This window comes from Canis lupus, unplaced genomic scaffold, assembly GCF_011100685.1.
Source record: "Canis lupus familiaris isolate Mischka breed German Shepherd unplaced genomic scaffold, alternate assembly UU_Cfam_GSD_1.0 chrUn_S102H262, whole genome shotgun sequence".
NCBI classification, from domain to species: Eukaryota; Metazoa; Chordata; class Mammalia; order Carnivora; family Canidae; genus Canis; species Canis lupus.
In genome coordinates this window covers 17,607-45,218 of record NW_023329842.1, presented here as the reverse complement: position 1 = coordinate 45,218, position 27,612 = coordinate 17,607, and the positions used below count along the sequence as shown (strand labels likewise).

At 47.3% G+C, this 27,612-nt stretch overlaps 1 protein-coding gene and 1 long non-coding RNA gene across 6 annotated transcripts; one reads left to right on the top strand and one right to left on the bottom strand.

Annotated features, from left to right (window-relative positions):
* LOC119878154 lies at nt 1-15,789 on the bottom strand. 3 transcript variants are annotated; one of them, XR_005386673.1, is made up of 3 exons: nt 15,672-15,789; nt 835-1,015; nt 1-95 (listed from the first exon to the last, which is right to left on the bottom strand). It is a non-coding gene; the product is annotated as an uncharacterized LOC119878154 (long non-coding RNA). The 3 variants fall into 3 exon arrangements; XR_005386671.1 differs by lacking the exon at nt 15,672-15,789 and adding an exon at nt 2,721-2,763; XR_005386672.1 differs by lacking the exon at nt 15,672-15,789 and adding an exon at nt 2,217-2,363.
* Nucleotides 15,087-27,612, top strand: LOC119878153 (synaptonemal complex protein 3-like). Of its 3 annotated transcripts, none has more exons than XM_038588872.1 (9): nt 15,087-15,416; nt 17,174-17,359; nt 18,095-18,164; nt 18,321-18,355; nt 20,257-20,374; nt 21,235-21,334; nt 22,855-22,953; nt 26,913-27,017; nt 27,150-27,612. In XM_038588872.1, exons 2-9 carry the CDS (start codon nt 17,233-17,235, stop codon nt 27,201-27,203), a joined length of 708 nt encoding a protein of 235 aa, XP_038444800.1. In that variant the 5' UTR covers nt 15,087-15,416; nt 17,174-17,232; the 3' UTR covers nt 27,204-27,612. The 3 variants fall into 3 exon arrangements, with proteins under 3 accessions (XP_038444800.1, XP_038444799.1, XP_038444798.1); XM_038588871.1 differs by lacking the exon at nt 15,087-15,416 and adding an exon at nt 15,472-15,940; XM_038588870.1 differs by lacking the exon at nt 15,087-15,416 and adding an exon at nt 15,472-15,943.

Sequence of the window (27,612 nt, the reverse complement as noted above, 5' to 3'; positions counted from 1 at the left end):
TTTGGCCTCGGGCCACAAAGGGTTTACTGCTTGTGTGGACCCTCCTTCTTCACCTGAGTCTCCCAGAGTCACGGAACGGACTGTATAGGAGAACACTGGAATGTGGAAAAGGAAGAGAAGAAAACCATTAGGAGAAAAAATTACTTTTGTGAACGTAGAAGAACATCGGTCACTGAGAATTGAAAGGAGATAAAACAAAGAACTATAAAGAGTTTGTGTGTCAGATAGGGGGAGTAAATACAAGGCAAGTATCGGGGAACATACAGAAGATGCCTGAGGAGTTTTTTAACCTTCCATACCCAACTTCTTGCCCTGCTTGTTGCCCACTCCGTATTAAAGAGCATCTGTGTGGGGAGGCGGGTGTCGTTTTCCAGATCTCATTTGTGTTATTGGCCGTCTTGTGCCTTTTGTGCTCCCTGGGGCTCATCCTGGGGGGATGCTTCACTCGGTCCTTATTTTCTGGGGGGCGCTGATGCCACCCTGTGCACCCAAGGAAGCCAGGGACGATCTCCAGCCTACAGACCCTGAATGCCAGCCAGCCCAATCTTGGGTTCAAGAGCATGAGCTTAGAATCCAGAGGTTCACGAAGATCATCCTGGTGGTTACTGGTGCCATCCTTCATAAGGATTGCTACAGGCATGGGCCATTGGCTTGACCTGCCCTTTTGCATTGCACTACGGTGGCTCAAAAGGCTGTTGCCCACCCCCTTCCCCGCCCCCAGAGCTAAATTTTCGGAAAGAGATGGCTGTAGAGCGAGGAGCGGAATAAGCCACACTCCAAATGTCAACATGAAATGACTGCAAGTGAAATGTTTAGTAAATAGGAACGTCTTACAAAACAGCACGTAGATCGAGGGAGGCGTGAGTCTTTTCGCGGCACCTGTTGGTTCACACGTTCCAACTGCTTGTCCGGCAGACCCTTTCCTCTGCTCTGTGCCTCTGAGGTGCACAGTCCTTCCAGGGATCAAATGGCCTCAAATGTAGATACCCAGGACGTACGTACCTCTAATGTTAATCTAGAAAATCAGAAAGGCAGATGGGAAATTAAGTCAACGAAATGGGGATGGAGTCATCATTTTCCCTTCCCAGCTCTGGAATACAGGCTATTCTGAAGCAGAAATGTTAGTTATATCTCATTTGGAATGTAGACCTGTCTCTCTGCTTCCTTCGTTTGAATTTCAAAAATATTTCCATGTTAACCTGTTTAGTTTAGGCTGGTCCTCCTATTTCAGAACCATGGCCACTACTACAGCTTTCATAATAGCCTTTTTGTCCGTCTTAAATGCAAGGATTTAGTAGTAGCAGCGTTTTGTGTGTGTGTGTGTGTGTGTGTGTGTGCGCGCGCAACAAAACGGTGTCTATTATGTAAGTGTGTGTTGGTGTTTTCTAAAGTAAAATTGTGAAGAGAAAAACCATGCAGAGGGGTATACACGGGGGCAATACATGATAGATGCTTACTGTCAACATGATGGTGTGAGCGTTCAGCGCACGTCCCAATGCGCCATCTACACACGCGTGCACATATGCCTAGCACTGTATTTCTTCACTCAAGAGCAGTATGGGATCACTGTTTCGTGGGAATCTGATTTTTTGCATCAGTTTTGTGAATCACTTTTTGCAATGCGGTTTCCCTGACATTTAAAAACTTCATTTAAATACATTTCAAACTTTAGATGTGTGTCATGCAGAAAATGCAGTTGTTCTCTCAATCCCCCTTCCGACCCGTCAGGAAATACCTGTTAATGGGTTCTACTTTTCCACATATACTGTTCAATTACGTATCACAGTTCGCTTACAGATTTTAGTTCATCCAGTATCGGTTCAAATGGTACGCTTTGATTTACAACAGATTATTTCCCTAAGAAAACACATGTATGCAGGACTTTGTTCACACATACTCCTAGCTACAATATGAAACGTATGATGACTAATGACACAGACTTTGGGCCCAGCCTGCACAAACCTTTTCTTGCCAGAATGTATGATCATGCAGGTATTGTGTCCTCTGCTTTACAGAACTCAGTGTACTGGCTCTTAGATCACGGGTGTCGGGTGAGGACACAGAACAGAGAGGAGAAGGAAAAACAGGTAACTCAACCAACTGCAGTCTCCCTGCAGCATGACCTGCCAGTCTCTCACACAGAACAGGAGTGCCTGAGTCACCTGAGCTCCAACCAGACCCCCAAGACAGACACACACACACTCACAGATACATACACAGACTCAGAGTGATGAGGTTAGAGACGCAAGATGCCTGATATTGATGCATGGAATCCATGTTTTCTGCTCTACGCATGCATGCAAATGTTGTTGCTTCCAGGGCAGCTCGTCTCAGTTCCTTATCTTGGAATTACACACGGAGAATCTAAAATGCTGTTTAACACCATAAAGTAGGAAAACCATTAAGGATCAGTAAGCTGATCACCCAGAAGGAATGCGAACTGCAAATATATGAGTCTCGCACTTTTAAATTCTGTTTAAACCTATTTTCTATAGAAAGGGGGCTTTAAAAACCATAGCACCTATTTGAATATTCTCTCCCATTCACGTTGTGTACATCTGTTCAACTACGAAGCACTTTAATGGAGTAACTTGCAGCGGACAACCAAAATATCAATTGCAATCATTTTGTCCGGTTACCAAAACGATGCACCCTTGAGAGACGCATTCAGAAGGAAAGGGTTTTTAATGAAAATATAAAATCCTCCATGGCCTACTCACCATGTGCTTTGGCCCACTGTCCAAACAGCTTCCATTGAAGGGTGGCACATAATGTTGCAGATGATTTCCTTATTTTTTCATCCTGACAGGAGCACAGCTCTCTTCTTTCCCTCTAAGGGTGCATCCAGGTGGGTGTGTAGACAGACACGTGGCAGTTGGAGAGAAAGAGGGACAGATAGAGGGAATTACATGTAAATGTTGATCCTCTTCTGCACACCAGGAACAAGTATTAAAAATAGAACCCTGAATGACACTGAAGTAACTATTAAAGTGACCCCCAATTCTCGGAGGGCTTGGATCTGAACATGTATCCACAATTCTAGTTTACAGTCATACCAAACATGCCTGCCCAGTAAAAATGAATAGAATAAAACAGAAGGGGAATCGTAGAAGTAACAACTCCACGATTTGTAACTTCAGGGTCAATTCCAGACCATCAAGAAATAGAACCCTCAGATGAACCAGCTTCAATTTTTAAGTCCTGCTGTTAACTCTAGTCCATTTGCTCCTTGGCTAAGGAATGAGAGAACGTGGTGGCAACGAATATTTATTTCTCCAATCAATCGCCGTGACTTTTGGAAGAATGATTTTGGAAGCTTTGTTCCTTAACTCCTTCCCCGTTGAGGGCTGTGATCACTTCCAAACAAAAACGAAAACAACCCTCTGAACGTGTTGTCTCAAAACAAGGGCACTGTCCTTGATAGGACTCCTGCACCCCTCCACTCCCAGAGGCAGAACTTCTCTCATCTTTACCCCAACACCCTCTCATCCCTTCCCTAAAACCAGTGCTTATTTATTGGACTTTTTGTGTGTGTGGTTTTCATTCTGAGATGGAGGAGGAAGGCGGGGCCATAGGTAGAGGGAGATGGAATCTTAAGTAGGCTCCATGCCCAATGCAGAGCCCCACACGGGGTTCGATCTCATGACCCTGATATCATAACCTGAGCTGAAATCAAGAGTGTTGACCCCAACCGACTGAGCCACCCAGGCACACCTTGGAGCTTCTTTTAAGCTGTAGGCTTTGTGACCTTAAACTGTCCCCAAAACATGTATTTCCATGAATGGACGAGTTAGCAGTTCCCCCTTTTGGCTATAAAGGCACATTTCACGCAATTTCACTTAGAGAGAAAACACGTTCTTGCCTACTGTTACACCTTTCCAGTGCCCCATGAATCCAGCATGAACTTTCCACCTGTCAAAGTTTTTAACCTCATTCCATTTGTAGAGCAACTGAGTGGGAATTGCATCTTCAAAACCTTTCCCTTATGTTGCTCACTAGTTTCATAAACTCATGGAGGTCACACCTATTTGGAAATGTGGACCATTTTTGTATAAACATTTCAATGGCAAGTAGCGCAGACTGAAAAATCGTGAACCGCCCTCAGTTCTACCAAAGAACTGAAAAAACTAGGCTTGCTTCTCACCTACCAATGATCAGCTACAACACTCAGAGCACCTACACATTCAAATTGCCAAACTCTGCCCCCCATTTTCCCTTAAGAAAGAAGGAACCACAGCAACTACGCTTGCAGGCACACACCATCAAGAGCTCTAGAGCTGCCCAGAGGAGCAGAACCATGAGTGCTTGTGCAAAGGACGACACAAACATCAAGGTTCCCCTCAGGGCCTTATTTTAAGACTAGAGTGACTTCTGTCCCATTCCTTTAGCAAACTCAGGTGGTTTCTCCCATCAAGCAGGCCAATTTTCTTCCAGAGATTCTCTGTTACCCCTCCAGTCACTGTTACCTGCCACAGGGAGACCTCCACTTCCCTCTCTAACAGTGATGAAATCATGCACAGCCTTAGGACTGAAAAGTCAAGGGCATCCTGGTCTTTCCTGCAGGCGAGACTTCCATAATTACTGATAGCCCGGCGAGCGGACAAAGTGTGTATTTCAGAACCTATTAATTTCCCTGTGTCGTGCACAAGGAGAAAAAGGTGCCCTAATTCACAAGACAACTCACTGCATCGTAGCTTGTCATAACGGCATTGGGTGTCTGCCAGGTGCTTGCTACCCATGGGAATAGACTAACAAACCGATAATCTAAGCCAACAAGGGCATGTTATGCATCCAACACAAGGACTGATGCAGACCTTCATGTGCTGACAGAGGACAAAAATTCATTCACTCCCCCCCCCCAAAAAAAAATATATCTAGAGACCAGTGAAGCGCAAGTAATACGCTTTCCGTAAGGCACACATTCACATGAGAGCAACGGTGTCTACTTCATCTTTGGATACAAAGACATGTCAATGCAAGAGAAGAGTCCAGAATGATAAACAGAAATGTCATGGCACTGTTGCATTGGCAAGAGAGGAAGGAAAAGGACAGAAGTGGGTAGTGAGGGTAGACATCATTTCTCAAATGTTTTAAAACATTACACGGAGGACACATTTACGTGTACATAGGCACCGAAACCTTACTTTGCAAAGATTCTAAGGTGATATGAAATGAAATCCTGGATGTAAGTGAACAAAAAGCAGGCAAGCAAAACAGTACCAACCATTGCATAGAAAGCGATGCAAATACATTGCAAATGTCTTTGAGGTACATTTTCTATGGATCAAAGGAAATGTTCATTATTAAAATGTATATATTTAACCACAGAAGATATATTGTACTTCGGTCCAAGAAGAGAGAAGGGCTGCTGAATGTGTGAAGGAACAATAGGCAACAATGTTCCAAAATATCAGATGGTGTATTGAGATGCCAACCTGCAAGCATAATATATTCCGTCCCTCTCCCTGCTCTCCCTCTCTCTTCCTCTCTCTCTAACATTCACACACACACACACACACACACACACACACACACACACAGGTCTAGGCTCATCATGGTTAAACTTCTAGAACCCAGTGGGAAAAGAACAGCTTTAAAAGCAAAGAGGGAAAACCAGCATGACTTTTAGGCAACACTCTCTTCCTATTTTTATGAAAGAGAACTTGAGTCATTTGGAGATCAAAAAAGAAAAAAAAAAGTACAATTGAGCAATGACGCAAGAGTGTCATGACAGGAAGAGTGGGCACTTGTAGTTCCAGAGAGCGCAACGGAGGATACGGTGGTTCTGAGAAGCCGTGACGTCTGAAGAGGAGACCTCAGAGCGTGGGCTCCGACCTTGTCTGTTAGAGATGTTTCTTAGATCATGTGTGTGTCGGCTACTCAGAGTGAGCACAATATCATCCCCTAGGCTACACAGAGTCACATTAGATCTTCCAATCCTACCCATTTGCCTCATTTGCTGACTTCTTTCTCCCTCTCATTTCACACACATAATAACTTGACTCTAAGTCAGTGCAAGCGAGTCAACTTACATCTTTAAGGGTTCATGGGACAATCATCAAGCAGAGGTACATGATGAGGAATATTTGGGGATCTCTGCTTTCAAGAAGTCAGGTAACAATGCCCTCGGGCAATGGTGTCACCTTAGGACAGCAGAAAGGGGCCCTGGTGTGACAGAGGTATTCAGTCACCTAAGCTCCCCAGCCCCAAGAGAAGCTGCCATCCCCTCTGATAAAACAGGAGGGATTAGAGCTCTTAAAGTCCAACTAAAACCCACACACTGGCAACACACAAACACACACACGACTCACACATTGATAGCAGACACTGACTAGTCCGACGTTTCTACAGGTACTCCATCTCTCCAGTCTGTAAATATCCTTGTTAAATGTTTCTTCTGTCTCCAGGAAAGAATGGCTTAACCCAGTTGTCATGGAAACCAGAATGTCATCAGAAAAGGTCTTCCTGATGTTCGCTTTCTATGGAAACCAGGAAGTACTAATACCTCCTCAGATGCAGAGCGTCGATCGTGGTCTCAGTCAATTACACCCTGACCAATCCAGTGAATGAATGAATGAGTTTGTGAGTGAATGAATGAATGAAACATTGAAGACAATATCTGATGGTCTCAGAAAAGGCACTGAGGGCAGGGGAGTTTTTGCAAAATGGGTTATGGAAGAAATAAAGTGGAAAGATAACAGCTTCTGTCTTCCCTTCACACACACACACACACACACACACACACACACACACACGCTTAGGATCCAGGTTCCGTTAAGGACCTCCTTTCAACGTGCCAAGACACATGAGGCCGTGTGTGTTTGTGTGGGTGGGATTCAAGGACTCTCAGTCAATTAAAAATGACCCAAGAGGAGAAGACGTGTCAGGACAAAGGCCCTGGGTGTCAGAGGTCCATTTGCCTTAACTAGAAACTCGGGTTGCAACAAGACCAAATGACCCTCAGTGTACCCTCGGACGACTGTGTACTGACAAGGTTTTCGGGACACCAGTGGTTCCTGAGAAGAGAGGCGAGTCCCCAAAAATGTCCCCGATGGAGGACAATAGGGAGATAGAGATGAGCCTCTCACATTTGGGATGTGCGCTCAGCTTGTACTGCCGCAACCACACTGCCAATGAAGGCTAAGCCCAGAGGTAGGGCTCCTCTCAGAAGGGCACACAGCGCACACTTCCTCTCTCATTGTCATCTACATCAGGGGACAGAGCTGCCCTGTGATGTAGCTCTTGTTTCCTGTTAATGAGCTCCAGGCAATTCTTCTGTGGCCAGTCCTGGGCAGTGTGATGTGCTGGGAACAGGCTTTCGGGAGGGGAGATTGCAGTTCCGAGCTCCAGGGTTTTCCTATTTCCATGTTGTAAGTACTACCATTATGGCCGAATTCAAACCACTGACACGATGTCACCGAATGCTGATTTGGCAAGTGATGCCCCAAATCAGCCCTCACAAGGTGACGGTTCCAGACAGACCCAGCACAGCCATGGACCCCAGATTCCAGAGCCAGACAAAGCCCTCTCGTTCTACGTGCAATCCACGAGAGCAGGGCAAGCTGGACTCTTACACAGAACTGTGTGCCACCTGAATGAAGGCTTTCGAAAGGTTCTTGGTGAAGAGGAGAGGAAGAGGCATACCAAGAGCCTCCATGTATGTAGCCTATGTAGTTTTAGGGGTGGGAAAATAGTGGGAAGCACCCATGGCCAATCTTTTCAAATCAGAGATGCTTTCTGAAAGACCAACTGTTTCCCCTTAATGTTAGACATTCTAGGGGGCGTTAACAGCTATTGTTAGGCTTTGGTTTGCAATTCCGACTGACTAATAATATTGAGCATATTATCATGTGACTTTTGGCCATTTGTTTATCTTCCTTCGGGAAATACGTACTCAGATCTCTTTCCCATCTTTATTTGTTTTTTCATTTGGTTGGAGTTGTAAGGGTTCTTTCTATACTCTGGTTGCTAGACTCTCCCTAGACATATGATTTGCAAGGGGAACCCTGGGTGGCTCAGCGGTTTGGTGCCTGCCTTTGGCCCAGGGCGTGATCCTGGGGTCCTGGGATCGAGTCCCAAGTCAAGATCCCTGTATGGAGCCTGCTTCACCCTCTGCCTGTGTCTCTGCCTTCCTCTTTCTCTCCGTGACTCTCATGAATAAATACATAAAATACTTTTTAAAAAATCATATGGGCAGCCCGGGTGGCTGAGCGGTTTAGCGCCAACTTCAGCCCAGGGCATGATCCTGGAGACCCGGGATCGAGTCCCACATCAGGCTCCCTGCATGGAACCTGCTTCTCCCTCTGCCTGTGTCTCTGCCTCTCTCTCTCTCCTCTCTGCGTATTCTCATGAATAAATAAATAAAATCTTTTTTAAAAAGACATATGATTTGACAATGTTTTCTCCCATCTTTATGATATCTTTCTCTCTCTCTCGATAGTCATTTATTTTTTGTTCTTTTAAAGAAAGATTTTACAAATTTACTTGAGAGAGAGAGTGAGAGACAGAGAGAGAGAGAGACAGAGAGAGAGAGGGAGAGAAAAAGAGAAAGAGAGAGAGAGAGATAACAGAAGCAGGAGGAGCAGCAGAAGAAGCAGGCTCTCCGCTGAGCAGGGAGCCCGATGCGGCGCTCAATCCCAGGACCACAACCCGAGCCAAAGGCAGATGGTAACCGATTGAGCCACCCAGGTGCCCAAAGATGGTGTCTTTTAATGCAAAAGCTTGTTTTCATTTTGGTGAACGTCAATTTACCCATTTTTTTTTTCTTTTGTTGCTTTTGGTCTAATGTTTAAGAAATCCGAGGTCATGGAGGTTTACTGCTATCCTTTATTCTAAGAGTTTTATAATTTTAGCTCTCACGTTTAGGCGTTTTGTGTATCCTGTGACTAGAGTGTCCAAGTTTGTTCATTTGTATGTGGATATACCGCTGTCCCAGAGCCACTTGTTGAAGAGACTATCCTTACCCCCTGGATGGTCATCATCAGTCATCCCTCACCCAACATATTGGTGTAGTTACGGGAACCAGTGAAATGCTGAGCATTATGAGGAAGGGGATCAGAAGTACAACATAAATCATTGGCTTAGCCTGGACCGTTAACTCGAAGTAGACACTATGGAAGAAGGATCGGACTGAATAAAATATTGAAGATTTGCTTCCAAATCTTAGATGAAAGAAGTAACATGTGTGATTAAAAACAGACGGAAAAAATAAAAGCCCAGAGCTGGTAGCAAATCAAGGCAGGCACCAAAAGGTGAAAGGTCCAAAGAAAATAATATAGGGGGCAGAGAGAGAGGGAGGGGGGGGGGAGAAGGATGGAAGCAGATAGTATCCCTCACTTTCAAATCGTATAGTACATCTGAGTAGTGGAATGAAGCATGAATTTCATTTCCTCTGTAAATTTTCTATTTTGTGAAAATTATCCTATCGTGAGTCTTTATTGCTTTTATAATTAGAAGAGAGACTTGACAGGAGAACTTAAGTTAACAAAGAGCGCTCTGTATTAAGTTATTTTTGGAAAGTAGACCGTTCTTTATGAGCTAACCTCTGGAAGGATAACTTCAAAATTCCAGAAAACCTCTTGGCACTGCCGTAAGAAATCACAACGTGCTGAAATGATCTATAGACAGGAGTCATCCAATACCTGTGTTTTTCTATAGTCGGAGGACCTCTGAGATGTATCAATTTGATTTCTCCTTACAAGTGTAAAACAGACAAGTTCACGGTCGGTGTTAGAAAAGTCAAAAGCTGTTATGACTCAAAAGGTGTCATAACTCATCTTGGTTAGTCATGGAGCAGATGGTCCACTAAAGTCCCTTGTTCCAATTTCTTTCCTGATTTTCAGATTTTTAATATTTTCCTCACATCCTTGGTGGGCATTTGCAAAACAAAGACAGTGGTTTTATGAAGCCGCCAGATGGAGATATTGAGCTGCCACTGTTTGTGACAGTCAGGTCCTTCTTGACTAATACAGTGGTTCCAAGTTTGAGAGCAACCTGGAGAATTTACTGAAAATGCAGATTCCTAGTGCACGCCCACATGGTTGATTGGGCAGGCCTAGGACAGATCCAAGGAATCTGGACTAAACACTCTCCTTTCAGGGATTCTGATATATCGGTGATCCCATGCACCACCCTTTGAGAAGCTCTGATGTAAATGGCCATTGAAATCATGCACATAGGTGGAAACATTTAGGGAACGTGTATCGATTGAGAAAAGAATCAAGTAAAACCAAGTCCTGAGGAACATCATCATGCGAAGGCTCATTTGAAGAGAAGGAGCTAGCAATGGTAAGAAGGAGTCGCCAGAATGAAAGGAGATAACGGGAGACTATGCAGTTATGGAGGCCAAAGGAAAACAGAGAGAGTGGGAGGGAAAAAAAGGAGATAAGAAGGGTCAACCAGACTGCATGCATTTTTGATCGAATTTATTCACACATCCGTCATCATCTTCTCTGACTTCTTTGGAAGAAATACTGCCTTAAACAGTAAGAATGTGGGATCCCTGGGTGGCTCAGCGGTTTAGCGCCTGCCTTCGGCCCACGGTGTGATCCTGGAGTCCCGAAATCGAGTCCCACATCGGGCTCCCTGCATGGGAGCTGCCTATGCAGCTGCATCCGTGCCAGCTGCGCCTTTCCAGTTCCAGAAGCTTTCCTAGCAATGCCACCAGTATCATCTGGGACACGTATCATGGCCAGCCCATGGGCTGGACTGAGCCACGTGCTCATCTTCTGCCTCTGCCTGTGTCTCTGCCTGTCTCTCTCTCTCTCTCTCTCTCTCTCTCTCTCTCTCTCTCTGTCTCTCACGGAAAAATAAATTTAAAAAAAGAGTAAAAATGCCCTTGTGATGTCTGACACACCCTAAGTTATTCATGTACTTGAAATATATATTTCCCGTCCCAAGTCCACATTTGTTAATGAAATGTTACAGTTAATCCTGATGATGAAAATCAGTTAGTTTTTACGCTTTGAAATATGTAGCAGGCACCGGCTTGCATTCAATGTTTGATATTCAGGAAATTGTGTGCCAGTGGCTCACAAAGTGGCCACAATAATGGCAATACAATAAACACGAAACGCCGATCACCATTACGATAGAATGAATCAGAAACAGTAATGCTGCTATACTGTTACTAATATTTGACTGGTTCCCGGATATTACTGAGGGCCCGTACGAGTTTTTATGCATTATTTCACTTAGCGGCATCCAAAATATCACGAGACAAATACTGTCGGTATGCCTTTAAGATAGTACGAAAGTGATCAAGGCTTCGAGAGAGAAGTCAAGAAGTCAGCTCGGTGTCTCACAGTCCCCGAGCGGGACAGCCCCGTTTAATGGCATGCTGGACTGTCAGTTGGTGCTTTGAGCATTTTTGTGAGTTTCCCTTTAAGAAAACCCAACGTAGTCAAGTTTTGCATTACTTTCAGAAAGGCACAGGTTGCAGGGACCTCCCGGTCGCCACCTAAATCCTTGCTCTCCTCTTCTTCCTGGGCCCCATCTAGGCATCATTCGCCGGCTTGCCTTGCTGTTACGTGTGACCGTGTGCCTGAGATCCAGGCAATGGGACGGCAAGCGGAAATGAGGCGTGCCACTGCCAGGCCTAACTTGTAAACACCTGGTACCTGGTGCACCTCTGTGCTCTTTGCCCCTTCTAGCAAACTGCCAAGGGGGCCACCTCCGGGGCTCCCGTGGGAGCCCCACGTTGGGTGTGGCAGACTTTCTGACAGCCGGGGTCCCTGTGGAAGTGCATGGATAGTGCCTGCCAGGAGGACCCAGTCACTTTCCCAGTAATGTGCCAAGAGTAATAGATAAACTAGTTGAGATAAACCAGTTGAGTCCCTGTACACGTTTGGGTTTAGGTGTTAGGGTAATAGTCTACCACCCCTGACACAAGCTGGGCAAAAATAAATTTCAGGTATGCGCTGCTCTGTCACCGTGAATTGCGTCTTCCTGCTTGTTGAATCAAGTAGCTCATACAGGGGCTTTGTTTATTCCAGGTAACACACGGTAGGAATACATAATCCAGGGCTGGTACTACACCTCGGGAAGCCAGGATCTCCTCTCTTCTCGCCCCTCTCTCCTTAAATGTGGCTTTTGTCTCCAGGGCCACGGGCACTGCGTCTGTATCACTGGCAGGAGCAAGTGGGAAAGATCGAAGGGGAATGCCGGCTGCGTCTTTCCAGTTCCAGGGGCTTTCCTAGGAATGCCACCGGCGTCATCTGGGACACGAATCACGGCCAGCCCAGGGGCTGGACTGGGCCACGCGCTCACCTGTCTGTGCAATGGGGTCAGGGTTCTGTTAGTAAGGACGAAAGGGTGAGGGAAGGGGTGCTCGGGGAGGTCCAGGACCTGCCACAGCACTTACACGTATCTATACTGATCATCCAAATCCCCAGTGGGAGCTTCTGACAAATCGCGATTCCTGTCCCGGTGCCAGCCATAGGGAACCAGAATGTCCCTGACAATTTGGAACCCGAAAGCCGTGGTTGAGCTACTGGCCCTTGCTCTACCGAGGACAGACCCTTGTTCCCGTCATCTGGTCTGGTCTGCGTGGACTCTTCAATGGGTTTGTCATTTCATAACGCTTAGGTGCACTCCAAAATGCCAGAGGCAGCACCTTTCTCGATTGACAGGTTTTGAAATTTACATGGAAAACAAGAACTTTGTAAAGGACTTCCACCTCCTCAGTCACAGCCTTCAAACCATTTTCTGCAGTACTGGGACAGGCAGGCACTACTGGAGACCATGGCTTGTAGCTGAAGACGTGCTGTAGCCCCAGAGCAGCAACGGGACGCAAAACAGTGAAGAGGCGAGGGCCAGGGGTGGGCAAAGGGGTGGTGGAAGGGGAGGAGGGCGGGGGGTGGGGGTGAATGGTGACGGGCACTGAGGGGGGCACTTGACGGGATGAGCACTGGGTGCTATTCTGTATGTTGGCAAACTGAACACCAATAAAAAATAAATTCATGATTAAAAAAAAAAAAAAAAACAAACAAACACGCCAAAGGTCTGGCCCTTCCTCCACTGTGCGGCTCTGCAAACTTGGGTAAGCATCTGTAGTCTCTGACCATGGTCCTCTTAACTTATAAAGGGGCCTTGCACCAATTCACCTTCCAGAGGGTTATTAAGGTCATCCAATGAGTCACGGGTGTGTATCCCTTCAGGCCAGGGCAGCATAGCTCGCTGAAGTGTTGTCTGTATTCATGGGCAAACAGTGACCAATACGAATTGTGAGTTCCAAATCTGCTTGGTAGAATGATAGAGGCTTCCCGCATGGTCAAAGTGAGGCACGGGAATAGGGTCCCGTTAGCACACAGAGGACTGGATTACAGTGCAGGGAGAGGAGCGAGGCGGCACAAGTCACAGCGACAGGCAGAGGAAGGAGTGTCAACCAAGGGTCTCGGCAGAGAAGTTGGTTGAGCTCGTTCGAGGGCCCAGTGGCAGGCAACAGCCACGGTGTGCTTCGGGCGGTGGCAAGCAGCTCAGGATGGGGAGGATAAAGGGGGGAGTCAAAGGAGACGAGGTGCTAAGGGTCCTCGTATGTAGGGTCGACCCTCGTGTGGAGGCTGTCAGGAATCACGGAAGGATCTGAGTCATCAGAGTGTAAGCTTAATCCCGGAGGACTCGGAGTTGGGCCTGACCTAGAATCTTTGTTTTTACTCTTTAGAGATTTGTGTTTATTTATTTCTTCCTGAGAGACGCAGAGAGAAAGCGAGGCAGAGACAGAGGCGGAGTTGGAGAAGCAGGCTCCAGGCAGGGAGCCCTACGTGGGACTCCATCCGGGGTCTCCAGGATGACGCCCGGGGCCGAGGTGGCGCTAAACCGCTGAGCCGCCCGGGCGGCCCCGACTTAGGAATCTTCATTGTGCCACAGGCTGTGGCTTTTGGCACAGGATAAACGAAAGGAGCGGTGGGACGGGACAGAGAACCAGAATCGGGGACATAGCGAACCTTGATGTGTGACCGGGCACAGCTGATAGTGGCGAAAGCGTGCACCCTTCAGAAAAATGGGGACGGTACGGTGACTTTTTTTTTTTTTTTTTTTCTTTTCCATGGGGGGACAGAAGCAATTAGATCACGACCGGACAGCAAGCACAAAAACCAATTTCACGTGAGCAGAGACTAAAAGATACAAAATAAGCCCTTAAGTCAATTTTGAAGAAACATTTATGACCTCGGAGTACAGGCAGCTTTCATCCTAAAAGGCCCGGGAGGCCAGGAAGCACCTGGGTAAATCGGAAACGTCACAGTTTATAGACGCCTTGCGCATCAAAGGACATTATCAACAGGCCACGCAGGCAACCCGAGGAATGGATGAAGATCATTGCAAATGACCGACCCGGTAAGAGAATAAAATCCTGAACCGTTAAAGAGGTCCTACAACTCACCCGCGGTGCAAAGAAAAAAAAAAAAAAAACAGAAAGAAAGAAAACCAACGCGCACCCCAAAAAGACAGAAACCTTATTAAAAATTGGCAAAGGACCTGAATGGGCATATGTCTAGAGAAAGGACACCCGTGGCCCCGTCCCCGTAGGCACTTGAAAAGGTGGTCTGCGTGAGTAATCGCCAGTGGAATGAAAAGTCAGAACCGCAAGCAGCAAGCACTTCACACCCTGTAGGATGCCTGTTTTCAAACAGAGAAACACGAGGCAACAACCAAACGAAAGCCAAAACCAAACAACTGGGAATTACAGGAGCTGGCATGATGTGGAGAAAGGGGAACCACTGTGCACTGCTGGTAGGACTGTGAACAGGTCATCAAGTCCTCTGAAGCCTTGGGCGCATTTATTTTTATGTGTTTCTCTTGGGCTCATTTAAACACCACAGAGCGTAATCGCACACGTTCGGCAGACGTGAGATTCTTCGTAGCATCGCTGCCGTCCAGGGCGCTGCGGTGGAAATAAGGGCACGTGGACGGAGGAGCAATGGGGCGAAGGCATTGAGGAGCGGTTCCCCGGGGGCGGGGGCGTGTGCTCCCAGGGGGAGGGGGAAGGGGGCCGCTTCCACCGAGCGGTTCCCCGGGGGCGGGGGCGTGTGCTCCCAGGGGGAGGGGGAAGGGGGCCGCTTCCAGGCCTATTCCCGGGGCTCCACGGGATAGCACAGACCCTGTTAGGACACAATGCTGGGTGGAAAGGGACGTGGCGCAACCGCCAACGTCAGGCAGGACGCTGACAGGAGTTCAGTCCTCCTACCCGGGCAACCCAGCGGGAGGCCAGCACAGTGAAGGACACGCGCAGGGGTCTGTGAAACAGCACCAAAGGCAACCTACCAACCGCCAACCCAAGAGCGGAGCCGAGACAACGGAGGGGGTCGTTTGCTCAGGACCCTCGGGGAGACGGCTATTCCTCCGGGAAGCGGAAGCGCTGGGTGGAAAGGGCCCCGCCAGGAGCCCGACGAGGACCTGCGAAAAGCCTTCCGCCTCAGGTCAGCAAGGTGGAGGCCTGAGCGGCCACCTGCTCCACAACCCAGTACCCTTTAGTGATTTCCCAGGAAGATGAAAGTAACGTCCTCGGGCTGCAGAGCCGGAAACGCGCAGCCTGGGCCCCGGGGCTCAACCCTCGGCCCTCAGCCCTCAGCCCTCGGCCCTCAGCACTCGACCGACCCTCGGCCCGCGGCCCTCGACGCTCCACCCTGGGTCCTGACCCAAGACCCTCGGCCCTCGCCACGTGAGCCCCGTACCTCGACCTCCCTCGACCCTCGAATCTCGACCCTCGAACCTCGACCCTCGACCCTCGACCCTCGATCCTCAGGGCCGGCAGGCACCGGCGCCCGGAGGGCAGGGGGCCCGAGGGGCGTGTCTCTGGCGAGGTCCCGCCTCCCGCATGCGCACTGGGCCAGCCCCTCAGCTCAGCGACGCTCCCGCGCAGGCGAGGCTGACTGGCTCCTCTCAGTCAGTCGCGAGGCCCTCAGAGGAGCCTGGTCGTCGCCGCGGAGGACCTGCTGTGGAGGTCGTTGTGTGCGCGGAGGCCTGAGAGGGGCGGGGGATGGGGATGCGGATGGCGATGGCGATGGCGATGGCGATGGCGATGGCGATGGCGATGGCTGGGGCGGAGGGAGGGACAAGACAGAGGCGATGGGGGTGGGGGTGGGGCGGAGGGACGGAGGGAGGAGGGCGTCGAGAGACGCGGTGGGTCGGGGTGGGGGTGCGAGTGGCGGTGGGGGTGGGGTGGGGTGGGGCGGAGGGACGGAGGGACGCAGGGAGGACCGACAGAGACAGGGGGTGGGGCGGGGCGGGGGTGGGCCATAGGGACGGAGGCTCGCAGGACCGAGGGGCAAGACAGAGGGGTTGGGGCTAGCGCTGGGGCATAGGCACAGGAAGGGGCATAGGACAGAGGAAGGGTCAAGACAAACGGGGGCCGGGCCGGGGGCCGGGCATAGCGACCCCCTGGGGGGCCCAGCCAGGCAGGCAGGCGGACCCGGTGGCACTGGGTGGCCGTGGCGGGCGGGGGGGGGGGGTATCCTGGAACGTCCGGGACCAGGGCGTGGGGCGGCCACGGGGGCGGCGGGGCTGACCTCTGAGGTGACGTCCCCACGGGGTCCTCCGGGGCTCCGACGGGATACGACCAGGCCCCTGAGCGCAGAGCTGGCAGGGCGGGGAGCGGGAGCGAGGGCCCTCATGGCCCGGGAGGGTGACACCTGGTGAGGAGGGGCCCTCTGCGCCTGGCCCTCCGGCCACACCACCGCCCGGGCCCGACATCTTGGCCCCCGGGGGCGGGGCCACGGCTCGTCCTGGGGGTCCAGGTGGCCCGTCGAGGAGCCCCCTCCACCTGACTGTCTGCCGACGGGTGCAGAACGGCTTATTCCCCGCGCATCCCCAGGGGACGCGGGGGGGTTTCGTCCCGGCCACGGTCGGGTCTCCAGGCCAGCACAGCCCTGCGGGGAGGGACCTCGGGGGCCGGGCCGGCCTCTGTCCCAACGTAGGCGCAAGAGTGCGGCGGAAGGGCGCGGCACGCAGATGGCCCGGGGCAGCTGACGTGCCCCGGGTCGCCGTCCCCGGGGCGGGGGGGGGGGGGGCGGGGGACGGTGGGGGGCAGGGCTGCGCCGGCCGCATCCTCCTTGCTCCCTCCTGGCCCGGCCAGACACACGAGGACACGCGCAGCCCGGTCTGTGCAGAGGCCCCCTGCCTGCCGACGCTCGCTGACCGTGTCCCCATTTCTCGGTCGCGTGCTCGGGCTCACAAGGTGCGGGACAACTCGGAGGACACACAGACACCTCGGAGGGAGGACAGACACCTCTGCGGATGCCTCCGGCTGGCAGGAAGCGCCTGGGGAGGAAAGCCCCTGCGGAGCCTCAGAGAATGGCAGCCTGTGATTCGGGCGGAGGAGGCAGCAGAGAGCTGAGTGGGCCAGAGGCTGCTGCTGCGGAAGGTACCGTCTGCCCCACACCTTTGCGGACACAGCGCTCGCTCGGAGATGACCGCACGCGGGGCAGGTCTCTGCCTCCGAGTCCTCCGCGAGGTCAACAGTACAGTCCTCCAGCGTGCGCGCCCCCGCACGTGTGTGTGCGCGCCAGCGCAGTTTCACCTGCCGCAGGCTGCCCGCTGGATCCTCCTGTCCCAAACCAGGGTTCCAGAGGCGGAGATCGCACGCAGCTCTTCTGCCGCGCCGCCACCCCACCCCGACCCCACCCCGCGCCCTGCAGGCCCTCTTTCCCAAATACCTCCCACGTGCCGGGTGCTGTTCTCTGCCGTTTAAGCGCGCCAAAGGCCCGGAACACCTTCGCCGCCGCGTGGTCCTGGGCCCCGATCTCCTTTCCTCTGCCCTTGCACAGACAGACACGCAGCCTTTCCTAGCTCTGCCTTGAAAGGCTGTTGGTTTGCCAGAGGCCCCGCAGCCCGCGCGGTGACGGTATTGCCCCCTCGAAAACTGATCGAAAGGCCACCCTTCCCTCAAGAATGCTTTCTGACTCCTAGCTATGGGAAACGAACTAGGGGTGTTGGAAGGGGAGGAGGGCGGGGGTTGGGGGTGACTGCGCGGCGGGCACTGAGGGGGGCACTTGACGGGATGAGCACTGGGTGTTGTTCTGTATGTTGGCAAATTGAACACCAATAAAAAATAAATGTGTTATTAAAAAAAATGTTCTCCACTTTTATTTCAACGCAGGAAACAATCCAGTAGCCGATAAACATGGGCGAAAGAGGTCTTCTCCCGGACCGCGTGAGGAAGACGTGGGGTAACGTGTTTACAGTATTTTCCCTTGCCACATCAAGTCAACTCGGCTTGCCTGCCCGTTGTTCTCTGTAAAATCCTAGAATGAGACATTTCTTCCAAAACAAATACGACCTGGGTTTACGTCTCCTCGGTAATGTTTGCTGTAACTTCTTCACAGAAACGAAATACAGGAGATGCTGCAAGGACTTGGAGGTATGCATAAGTGATATCCGCAGGGAAGAGGAAAGTTTTAGATCCTACAGCTTTTACAGGTGGAAATCTTAATGAGTGGCCTGCAAGACTGATTTTCATGCCTTGTTCTCATATGTAGGATATTACACAAGTATTTAGTGTGATTCAACTTTGCCACTTTCTGTGCTGACCTTTTCCATTGTTGATCTGGAAGGGTAAAAATGGTACTCACCAAGAGGAGGTAAGAGTGACGCCGTTATTTTATGCACGGGTACGTCAACGTACTCTGCGAGCGAGTGGACGGAGCAAACTTCGTACCTCCTTTGGTGTGCACAGATTAGGTGGCATATCAGGTTTTTATGTCAAATTTAATTTTTCTTAATTTAGTTACTTTTCATTACTTTCCAGTGCTCTGTTCTTTGGAGTAGCAGCACACACTGAATCCTGCCAAAATCAATCAATCAAACAAAACCAACCAAAAGAACAAACAAAAAAGCACCCTCTTTGTCGTCATTTCTCATTAATAAACCGTATAGCTGCAAACTAGAGAACTCCCGTAGCTGCAGAGAAATGTCATATCCAGACTCCTAAGCTTTTTGTTGTTTGGTCAGAGGTCAGTCACACCATCTGCACTACAGGACGGGACACTTAGCAAAGAGTCCCAAGTCAATCTGTGGCTCTTCGATAAGGATCGCCCTTACAAGCAAGTATGTTTTGACAGCTTTGCTCTATTTGGTGGCGACAAAGGGCTGGCTTTGTGAGCTGTCTAATAAACTTCTTACTGTAGAGGGATTCCGGGTGTGTAAAATAGTTTTATCAGACTGCAGATCCTTCATGACTGCTGAAAAGTAACTATCGACTGTAGATCCAAAAAGTCAAATCATGCGATTTGCAAAGCTTTATTTGAAGTATTAAGATTCGGTGAAATGCAGCACTTATGGATAAAAGTGCTATGGAAAAAGCTCCGTGAAAATATTTTATTTATTTTTTATTATTATTATTTTTAAAGATTTTATTTATTTATTCATGATAGACACAGAGAGAGGGGTGAGAGAGAGAGAGAGAGAGAGAGAGGCAGAGACACAGGCAGAGGGAGAAGCAGGTTCCATGCAGGGAGCCCGACATGGGACTCGATCCCGGGTCTCCAGGATCAGGCCCTGGTCTGAAGGCGGCACTAAACCACTGAGCCACCAGGGCTACCCCGTGAAAGTATTTTAAAAGTGTTTCTGAACTCATTTATTCCAGTTAGAGTTTTTACAGTCACAGCCTTGCTCTCTTTTAGTAAAGCACAGTTAAAAGCATCACTCACTAGATCGCTTGAAAAATGATTCTTTAATGTGCGATATGATGATTTTTCTCCTTTTGGGGTCGTTTTTAAGAAAATGCTCTTGTGATGTTTTATATAATGCATCCTAATGGTAATCCATCTAAACATGTCCCCTGAGTTGCAGGATATTTTATAAATTCAGAATAGTTTGCTTTTTACCTGTCTTATCACAAGGACATTAAAGTCTATCTTTGGGATTCTTTATACGCATTTGAGAATGGAATGTCGTTTGATTATTATCCCCCTTTCCTTATCTCTGAACCCGCAGTTAGAGTAATGAGAATCAGGATACTAGTACTGCAAAGACTTTACCGAAAATAGCGAGCAAATCTGGGCTTTTTCAAACCACGCCTGTGTTATAGGTTTTATTTTCCTTGTTTTATTTATTTTTTTTTTTGGAGCGTCATTGGCACACACAACATGACATTATTTCAAAGGTATACGACATACTGATCAGATATTTGCAATACCTGCATTACAGATTTGAAGCACCTTTGCTTATTGCCGAGGCAACATTTACCTCTATCAAATCGTATATATGAAAACCAAATAATTTTCGGCATGAAATTTCAATGAGTATCTATGTTCTATACAGTTGGCATTAAACAGGCTCTTCTGGCAAAAAGAAAAATGTTTGAAGCAAATGCAAAAGCTTCTCTGAAAACCACTAACGAAAAAATCGAGCAGGGTTGGAAAATACAACAAGAACAAAGGTGAGGTTGTTGTTTTTAAGCCACGAGGACCCTTGTATCATTTCTTAGTATTCCTTGGTGCAAATAACGGAAGGCAGATGCTATTATATTGAGTTTTCCAGTGAAAAAGAGATTTTGCTGCATTGTTTTCTAAGCGGATAAATTCTCTTAACCTCACTCCTTATCAGCATTGGGGTGTAATTCCAGGAGCCAGTAAGGTGACCTTTCCTACCCCCTTTCAAAGAACAATTGAGTTCTCTTCCTGTAGGAGTTTTTTTCCTATATAATTTTCTTTTAATTCATAGTCATTCTGGACCTACACTAGCCGAACCTTGGGTAAACGTCTTACAGTGTTATCCCGGTGAAAGTTAACTATATTCCCTCACGTAGAAAAGGTTAACTTTATATCATAAAGAATTTGCACATTGTAGCTAAGTTGCATTCAGTGTTCTTTCTTAAAAATCATTATTGTGCCAAAGAGGGGAACGGTTTAAGTTAAATATTCCTGTTCGGGAATCTTCGATAAAACGTCCTGTTGAATCTACTTACCGCATCCGAACGTAGAGGTTCTTCAGGAAGAAGAAATGAAAAGTAAGCTGCTTTTAGATAAAATGAGTCTTTCTGGAAAATTGATTTTATGGTAAATCCTCGCTAGTGTTTAGGAGGCAAGGCATGTGAGAAGGCTTCTATATTGGTCACTTAGGAACAATACTTTTGGAAATAAGAGTCAATTGTAAAAAAAAAAAAAAAGAGTCAATTGTTCGTGTGCCTTTTCTGTTTCCCGTGAGACTATACTGTGCTGTTACAGTATTCCTGCAAAATATGGTTAATTTTCTCATCTCTTTGTGGAGTGTGACAGTGCTCATTATCATGTTTTACAGGCAGAATCTTCATTTCAAATATTCTCAGCAGTTTCTGACTCTGTTATGGGAGTGGGATACCGACATGAGGAAAGCCCAGGAACAGGAAGCAAAACTAGCTGTTGGTATCAGCCTTGGCTTTAAAATTGATCTATTCTGTTGATTTCTTTACTGTTTCAAAGTCTCAAGTATCAGGAGGTCATGCAAAAACATAGGAGAGAATGTAGAGTCCGTGAGCCCAGATGGGTAAGGGTGGGTATATGATAGCCCAGATGAGTAGTGGTGGGAGGCCGAACATTCTATTTGGATGGCTTCTATTTAGTGATACAGGAAGGTCGCCAGTTAAGAGTTAGAGTGGTGGAGGAGGCGCTGCCTTTGGGCGGCAGAGAGGAAGTCCAGGAATTGTTTCCTGAGAGCGGGCCAGCGAATGCACTAGGGGAATATCATTGCCAAGCAGCATTATGGGTCTGGCTTTGGTTACTGTCATAGTGATCATGAATTTAAAAGTGAGACCACACTGCACGGTTGTGGCAGAGTGGCTAGAGAGCTGGATCCTCCAGGGTTGGGGTTCGGCCACACAGATTGACAGAGTGGAAAGGGGGCAAGGTACACGCGCAAGTGCAGAGGTATGACGATTGACCATGGAATTTAAGCCAAGAAGGAGGAAAAGAGAGACTAGGAGAATGGGGACTGGGGACAAGGAAGACTCCTTGGATCAATGGGATATTAATCCTGAAAGAGTACTGAACCATAGTAAGAAAGGGACAGAACAACAAACAGGGAGGTAAAGGTAGAATGTTGGTGGAGGGGCAGGGTGGAGAAACAGCATAGCACAGTGGTCAGGAGCCTGGGCCCCGGAACCTTTTTAGCTTTTTTTTTTTTTTTTTTTTAATCCAATCCTGGTTGACCAGTACTTTGACCTCAGGGACAAATTGTTTGTATCTCACTCATGTTCCTCAGCTAGGAAAGGAGGCCTGGTAAGAGCATCTGCCTCTTAGAGTTGTTTTGAGGGTTGAATGAGATCGTATGTAATAAGTCTATTTGAAATGGTTCCGAACAGTACCTGTCACAGAGCTGCTATGCAAGTCTTTGCTCTAATTAATCTTATGTAGATGTTGCAGTTATTGGGAATCCTGGGTCTGACTACGTAAGTGACTAAAGTAGGGAAGAGGACAGAATTATTGTTGGAGAGCAGGTCAAGGAACAGAGAGGCTAGGATCGTCTGTATGCGTCCTGAAAGCACCAAGAATTAACACATGTTTTGAAGGTTGTTAAGAAGGAATCTCTCCTCTGTGACTACTGTTAGGAAGGATTATTGTATAGAGTTATTGCCTACTTGTGGTAAACAGATTACTGAAAGGGCCATTTGTGGACTTGGAAGTCCAGAATTAATACATGTCTTCAATATCGGTGAGGAAGACAATTTCCCACTTAATGGCTACTGGGTAGGGTCATCGTGTATTGTTTCTGTATATGCGTGGTGAACACAATGATCTAAACTTGGTCGCAAAAGTTGTTAAAACAGGAAATGCTGACAGGTATCGATTTAAGGAATCTTCCTTTTCAACCTGATGGGTAATTATGTTCTCTGAATACTAAACATGACCCACATTTTGTCACCTTTTCCTTTAATGTTCCTAGGGTATGTTTCAAGAGCAACAAAAGATTCTGCAACAAGCTAGAATTGTTCAGAACCAGAGGCTGGAAAAATTAAGAAACGTATACAAAGAATTCTTAAAGGTCTGTTGTATTTGGCAACACAATACGCTCTTAGAAAACACAAGATGTAGGGGTGCCTGGGTGGCTCAGTCGCTTGAACGACCAACTCCTGGTTTTGGCTCAGGTTGTGGGTCCTGATCCCATGGGTTGTGGGATGGAGCCCCGCTGGGCCTCCCTTATCAGCAGGGAGTCCGCTTGAAGATTCTCTCCCTCTGCCCTTCTGCCCCCTTGCACGTGTGCTGTGCGTGTCTCAAATAAATGAACAAATCTTGAAAAAAACCATAATATGTATATAAAAGTAGAAGATAGTTTCTTTCTGAGTCTGTGGGTGGAAAACCATTTAGGTTGTACATTTAAATTTTCAACCAATTTCCAGTAGGACCTCACTGCTTTGGATTTAGCATAATTGGGAAATGCATTTTCTTATTTTTAGCATTACTTAATACTTTTATGGGAGTTGTTTATTTAATTTTTTGCTTTGATTTCACACTATTTATTACAACACACATTTAACTCTTATTTTTGTAAATTAGATTATGTGTGATATTGAGATCTTGAACTTTTTTCCCACAATGTTGAAGATTTAAAGATCTTGACTGTAAAAAGGAAAAAAATACAGAAATACTAAAAAAAAAAAATATCCTAAGTGTACCAGATGGGAGTCGTTTAAAACAGGGAATGGCAACGTGGGACTTTTACCTAGAAATACACGTATCGTGAAGAATACTGGTACTCTATTAACACTTTGAGCATGATTTTTTGGTTCGATCATCAGTTTTGAGATCAGCAATAAACATATAGTGAAAACTAGGAATTCTATGAATCACTTCTACGTGTCTTTTCCTTGTATTGATGGTTTCTGTTAAATACGAGTAGGCAGTTGTAATTGATGGATCCTGATTTTTATATTCAAATGTGTTACATGAGTATTTTGTGGCACATTTGCTTTTGGAATACTAGAGGAATAGTGACTTTATACACAGACTTAAGGGATCCCTGGGTAGCTCAGCGATTTAGAGCCTGCCTTTGGTGCGGGGCGTGTTCTTGGAGTCCCAGGATCAAGTCCCGCGTTGGACTCCCTGCATGGAGCCTGCTTCTCCCTTTGCCTGTGTCTGTGCCTCTCTCTCTCTCTCTCCCTTTCTCTCATGAATAAATAAACAAAATTTTTAAAAAGTTTAAAAATATCATAAGGAAAGGTCTAAGAGAATGTATATCATAATGAAAAGGCCAGAGGAAGACTAACCGTTTGTGAATTGAGAATGATCTGGTGTGATATTTGCACATCAGCAGATTGTCCTCAGTGACACATACCTCTTCTTCAGGCAGAGATATACTTCTTTAGGAAGTGATGGAATCCTGCACATTCCCCTTCTTTTTTCTTGGTGTGCCTATGGGCGCTGTGTGTGTGTGTCTGTGTGTGCGTGTGTGTTTGTGTGCCCTGTGCGCCATTTACCTCTTGATCTGTACCTTTCTTTGCAACCTTTCTGCAACTGTATCTTTGAATTCCCACTGCTACTGCCCTAGTTCGGGATCTCACCATTCCTTGCTCCTCCGATTAAACGCTTACCTGAGTGCTCTCTTCTCCAGTCCATCCTTAACAGTTCTGCAACATGATCTTCCCACCTGAAAACCTGTCATTAGCCTCTCATGTTAAAACCTCAGGTATTCAGCGTCTGCCCCTGCCCAGTAACAGAACTCCCTGGTTTTATGTCGACATTCCTCCTTTCCTCCCACTCCTCCAGATTGGTTGCTTTCCCTGAACTAACTCACCTTTACTTCCTTGTTTCTGGAATACTTTAAATTCCTTCTTCCCTTTACCTACTGAAATCCTATTCTTTCGCCAACTAACTCAGAGTCAATCTTATCTTCCAGCACACAGTCATGGCAAGGGGTATTTCCTTAATCGTTACAAAGTTTTTGTGTGGTTTTTAATTTACGTGTTTTTTATTCTCCCTGGAATAAGGGAGGAAGAGACCGTGCATTCATTTTCTTTTTTTATATATGTGTTTATTTTTTATTGGTGTTCAATTTGCCAACATATAGAATAACACCCAGTGCTCATCCCATCAAGTGCCCCCCTCAGTGCCCGTCACCCAGTCACCCCCACCCCCCGCCCACCTCCCCTTCCACCACCCCTAGTTCGTTTCCCAGAGTTAGCAGTCTCTCATGCTCTGTCTCCCTTTCTGATATTTCCCACTCATTTTCTCTCCTTTCCTCCTTTATTCCCTTTCACTATTTTTTATATTCCCCAAATGAATGAGACCATATAATGTTTGTCCTTCTCCGATTGACTTATTTCACTCAGCATAATACCCTCCAGTTCCATCCACGTCAAAGCAAATGATGGGTATTTGTCATTTCTAATGGCTGAGTAGTATTCCATTGTATACATAAACCACATCTTCTTTATCCATTCATCTTTCTGTGGACATCGAGGCTCTTTCCACAGTTTGGCTATTGTGGACATTGCTGCTATAGAAATCGGGGTGCAGGGGATCACTGGGTGGTGCAGCGGTTTGGTGCCTGCCTTTGGCCTAGGGCGCGATCCTGGAGACCCGGGATCAAATCCCACATCGGGCTCCCGGTGCATGGAGCCTGCTTCTACCTCTGCCTATGTCTCTGCCTCTCTCTCTCTGTGACTATCATAAAAAAAAAAATCAGGGTGCAGGAGACATTCATTTTCAAATTAGTCCACGGCACCTAACGGTACCTTTTACGTAGGATGCACTAGATCGCGACTCATTAAGTGAACAGTAAAGATTAGACCATGTTTGTTTTTCATGACTTAAGAGGCCGTGTTACAGATCATTTCATTCCCTCCAATGGAATCTGTTAGATTGATTATTAGTCATTATAAGTGCAGGGTTCCGTGATGTTTAGGAAGTTCCTTAGAGTGTTTTAAGTTTATGGATTATCATTCCGTGGGACGGTCAGTCTTTTCTTTTTTTCCAGGATAAGAAATGTCTTTATTTTTTTAATAATAAATTTATTTTTTATTGGTGTTCAACTTGCCAACATACAGAATAACATGCAGTGCTCATCCCAACAAGTGCCCCCCTCAGTGCCCGCCACCCAGTCACTCCCACCCCCTGCCCTCCTCCCCTTCCACCAACCCTAGTTCATTTCCCAGAGTTAGGAGTCTTCCATGTTCTGTCTCCCTTTCTGCTATTTCCTACCCATTTCTTCTCCCTTCCCCTCTATTCCCTTTCACTATTATTTATATTTCCCCAAATCAATGAGACCATATAATGTTTGTCCTTCTCCGATTGACTTTCACTCAGCATAATACTCTCCAGTTCAGTCTTTATCTGTTTTTCCACCACCTTGACCTTAACTGTCTATTAACGCATTGTTTGGAGCCAAGTGTACTACTGTCGTGCCTCTATAATAATAATATTTGACTCAAACCCAACATTGTAAAAATTTCTTAAGTGGGCATTCCGATCTCCATGTATCAGGTACAGTGTTTTGTTTGGAAAAATTAATGAGCATCCCTTGAATATTAAGGGTTGTTACCTTTGAAATCTAACTGAATTTAAAAAAAAAATATGGGGATCCCTGGGTGGCGCAGCGGTTTGGCGCCTGCCTTTGGCCCAGGGCGCGATCCTGGAGACCCGGGATCGAATCCAACATCGGGCTCCCGGTGCATGGAGCCTGCTTCTCCCTCTGCCTGTGTCTCTGCCTCTCTCTCTCTCTCTGTGACTATCATAAATAAATCAAAATTAAAAAAAATATATATGTATTTATTTGAGAGAGGGCACATGCAGGGGGAGAAGCGGAGGGGGAGGGAGAAGGAGACTCCCCGCTGAGCAGAGAGCCTGACACGGGGTCAATCCCAGGACCCTGAAATCAAGACCTGAGTTGAAGGCAGACTCTTAACCTACTAAGCCACCCAGGCGCTCCCTGAAATTTGATTTTACATGTTTGCAGCATGAGATGAAAAGTGGCGCTTTATACCTGAACTAGGCTTCTTGTTTTAGAGATCACAGGCTTTGGACAAGGACCATGAACATTTTCTTACTGATGAACAAAGTGAAGTCAGGGAAGAAATCACCAAGTTGCAAAACAAAATTATGAGGGAAGCTGTAAGTAGTAGTAGTTCTTTAATATTAAGACCCAAGGAGGGATGTGAGCATTGGGGTATTTGGTTTGCGAAAATGTATATGACAGTTACCTGAATAACGGGTGAATGTCCAATATTTCCTTCCTTGAAACAGCAGCAGCAAGAGCTGGCAATGGTTCGGAAGTCTCTTCATTCCCTGTTGTTCTGACGACTTTGGAGAACGAAAGAACGGGAAGCTACGTTTTATTAAGTATGACATTAGCTGCACTGAACCACACTGTAGTAGTTTAAAGATTGTAGTTGAAATTGGTACGTCTTGTTTATCATAGCTTGCTTGCTAAGTGCAAGAATCTTTTCCTGTTAAAACCCCGACCCTAAAAAGCTGTGTGAGGAGCGGCAGTTCCACAATTATATACGTATTAAGCTTTCAACCCTTTGTTAGTAATGAAGACTTTTTGTACTTAACACTGTCAATTAGCTGTTAGCAGTAAGGATGATTTAATTTTAAGCTTTCCCTCAGTGGATCTGTATTATCCCCAAAAGGCTCAAACCACAAGTACAGAAAGAAGGCTCCTTTGCTTTGCCTAAAGGGAAAAAATTAAAGAATATAAAATCTG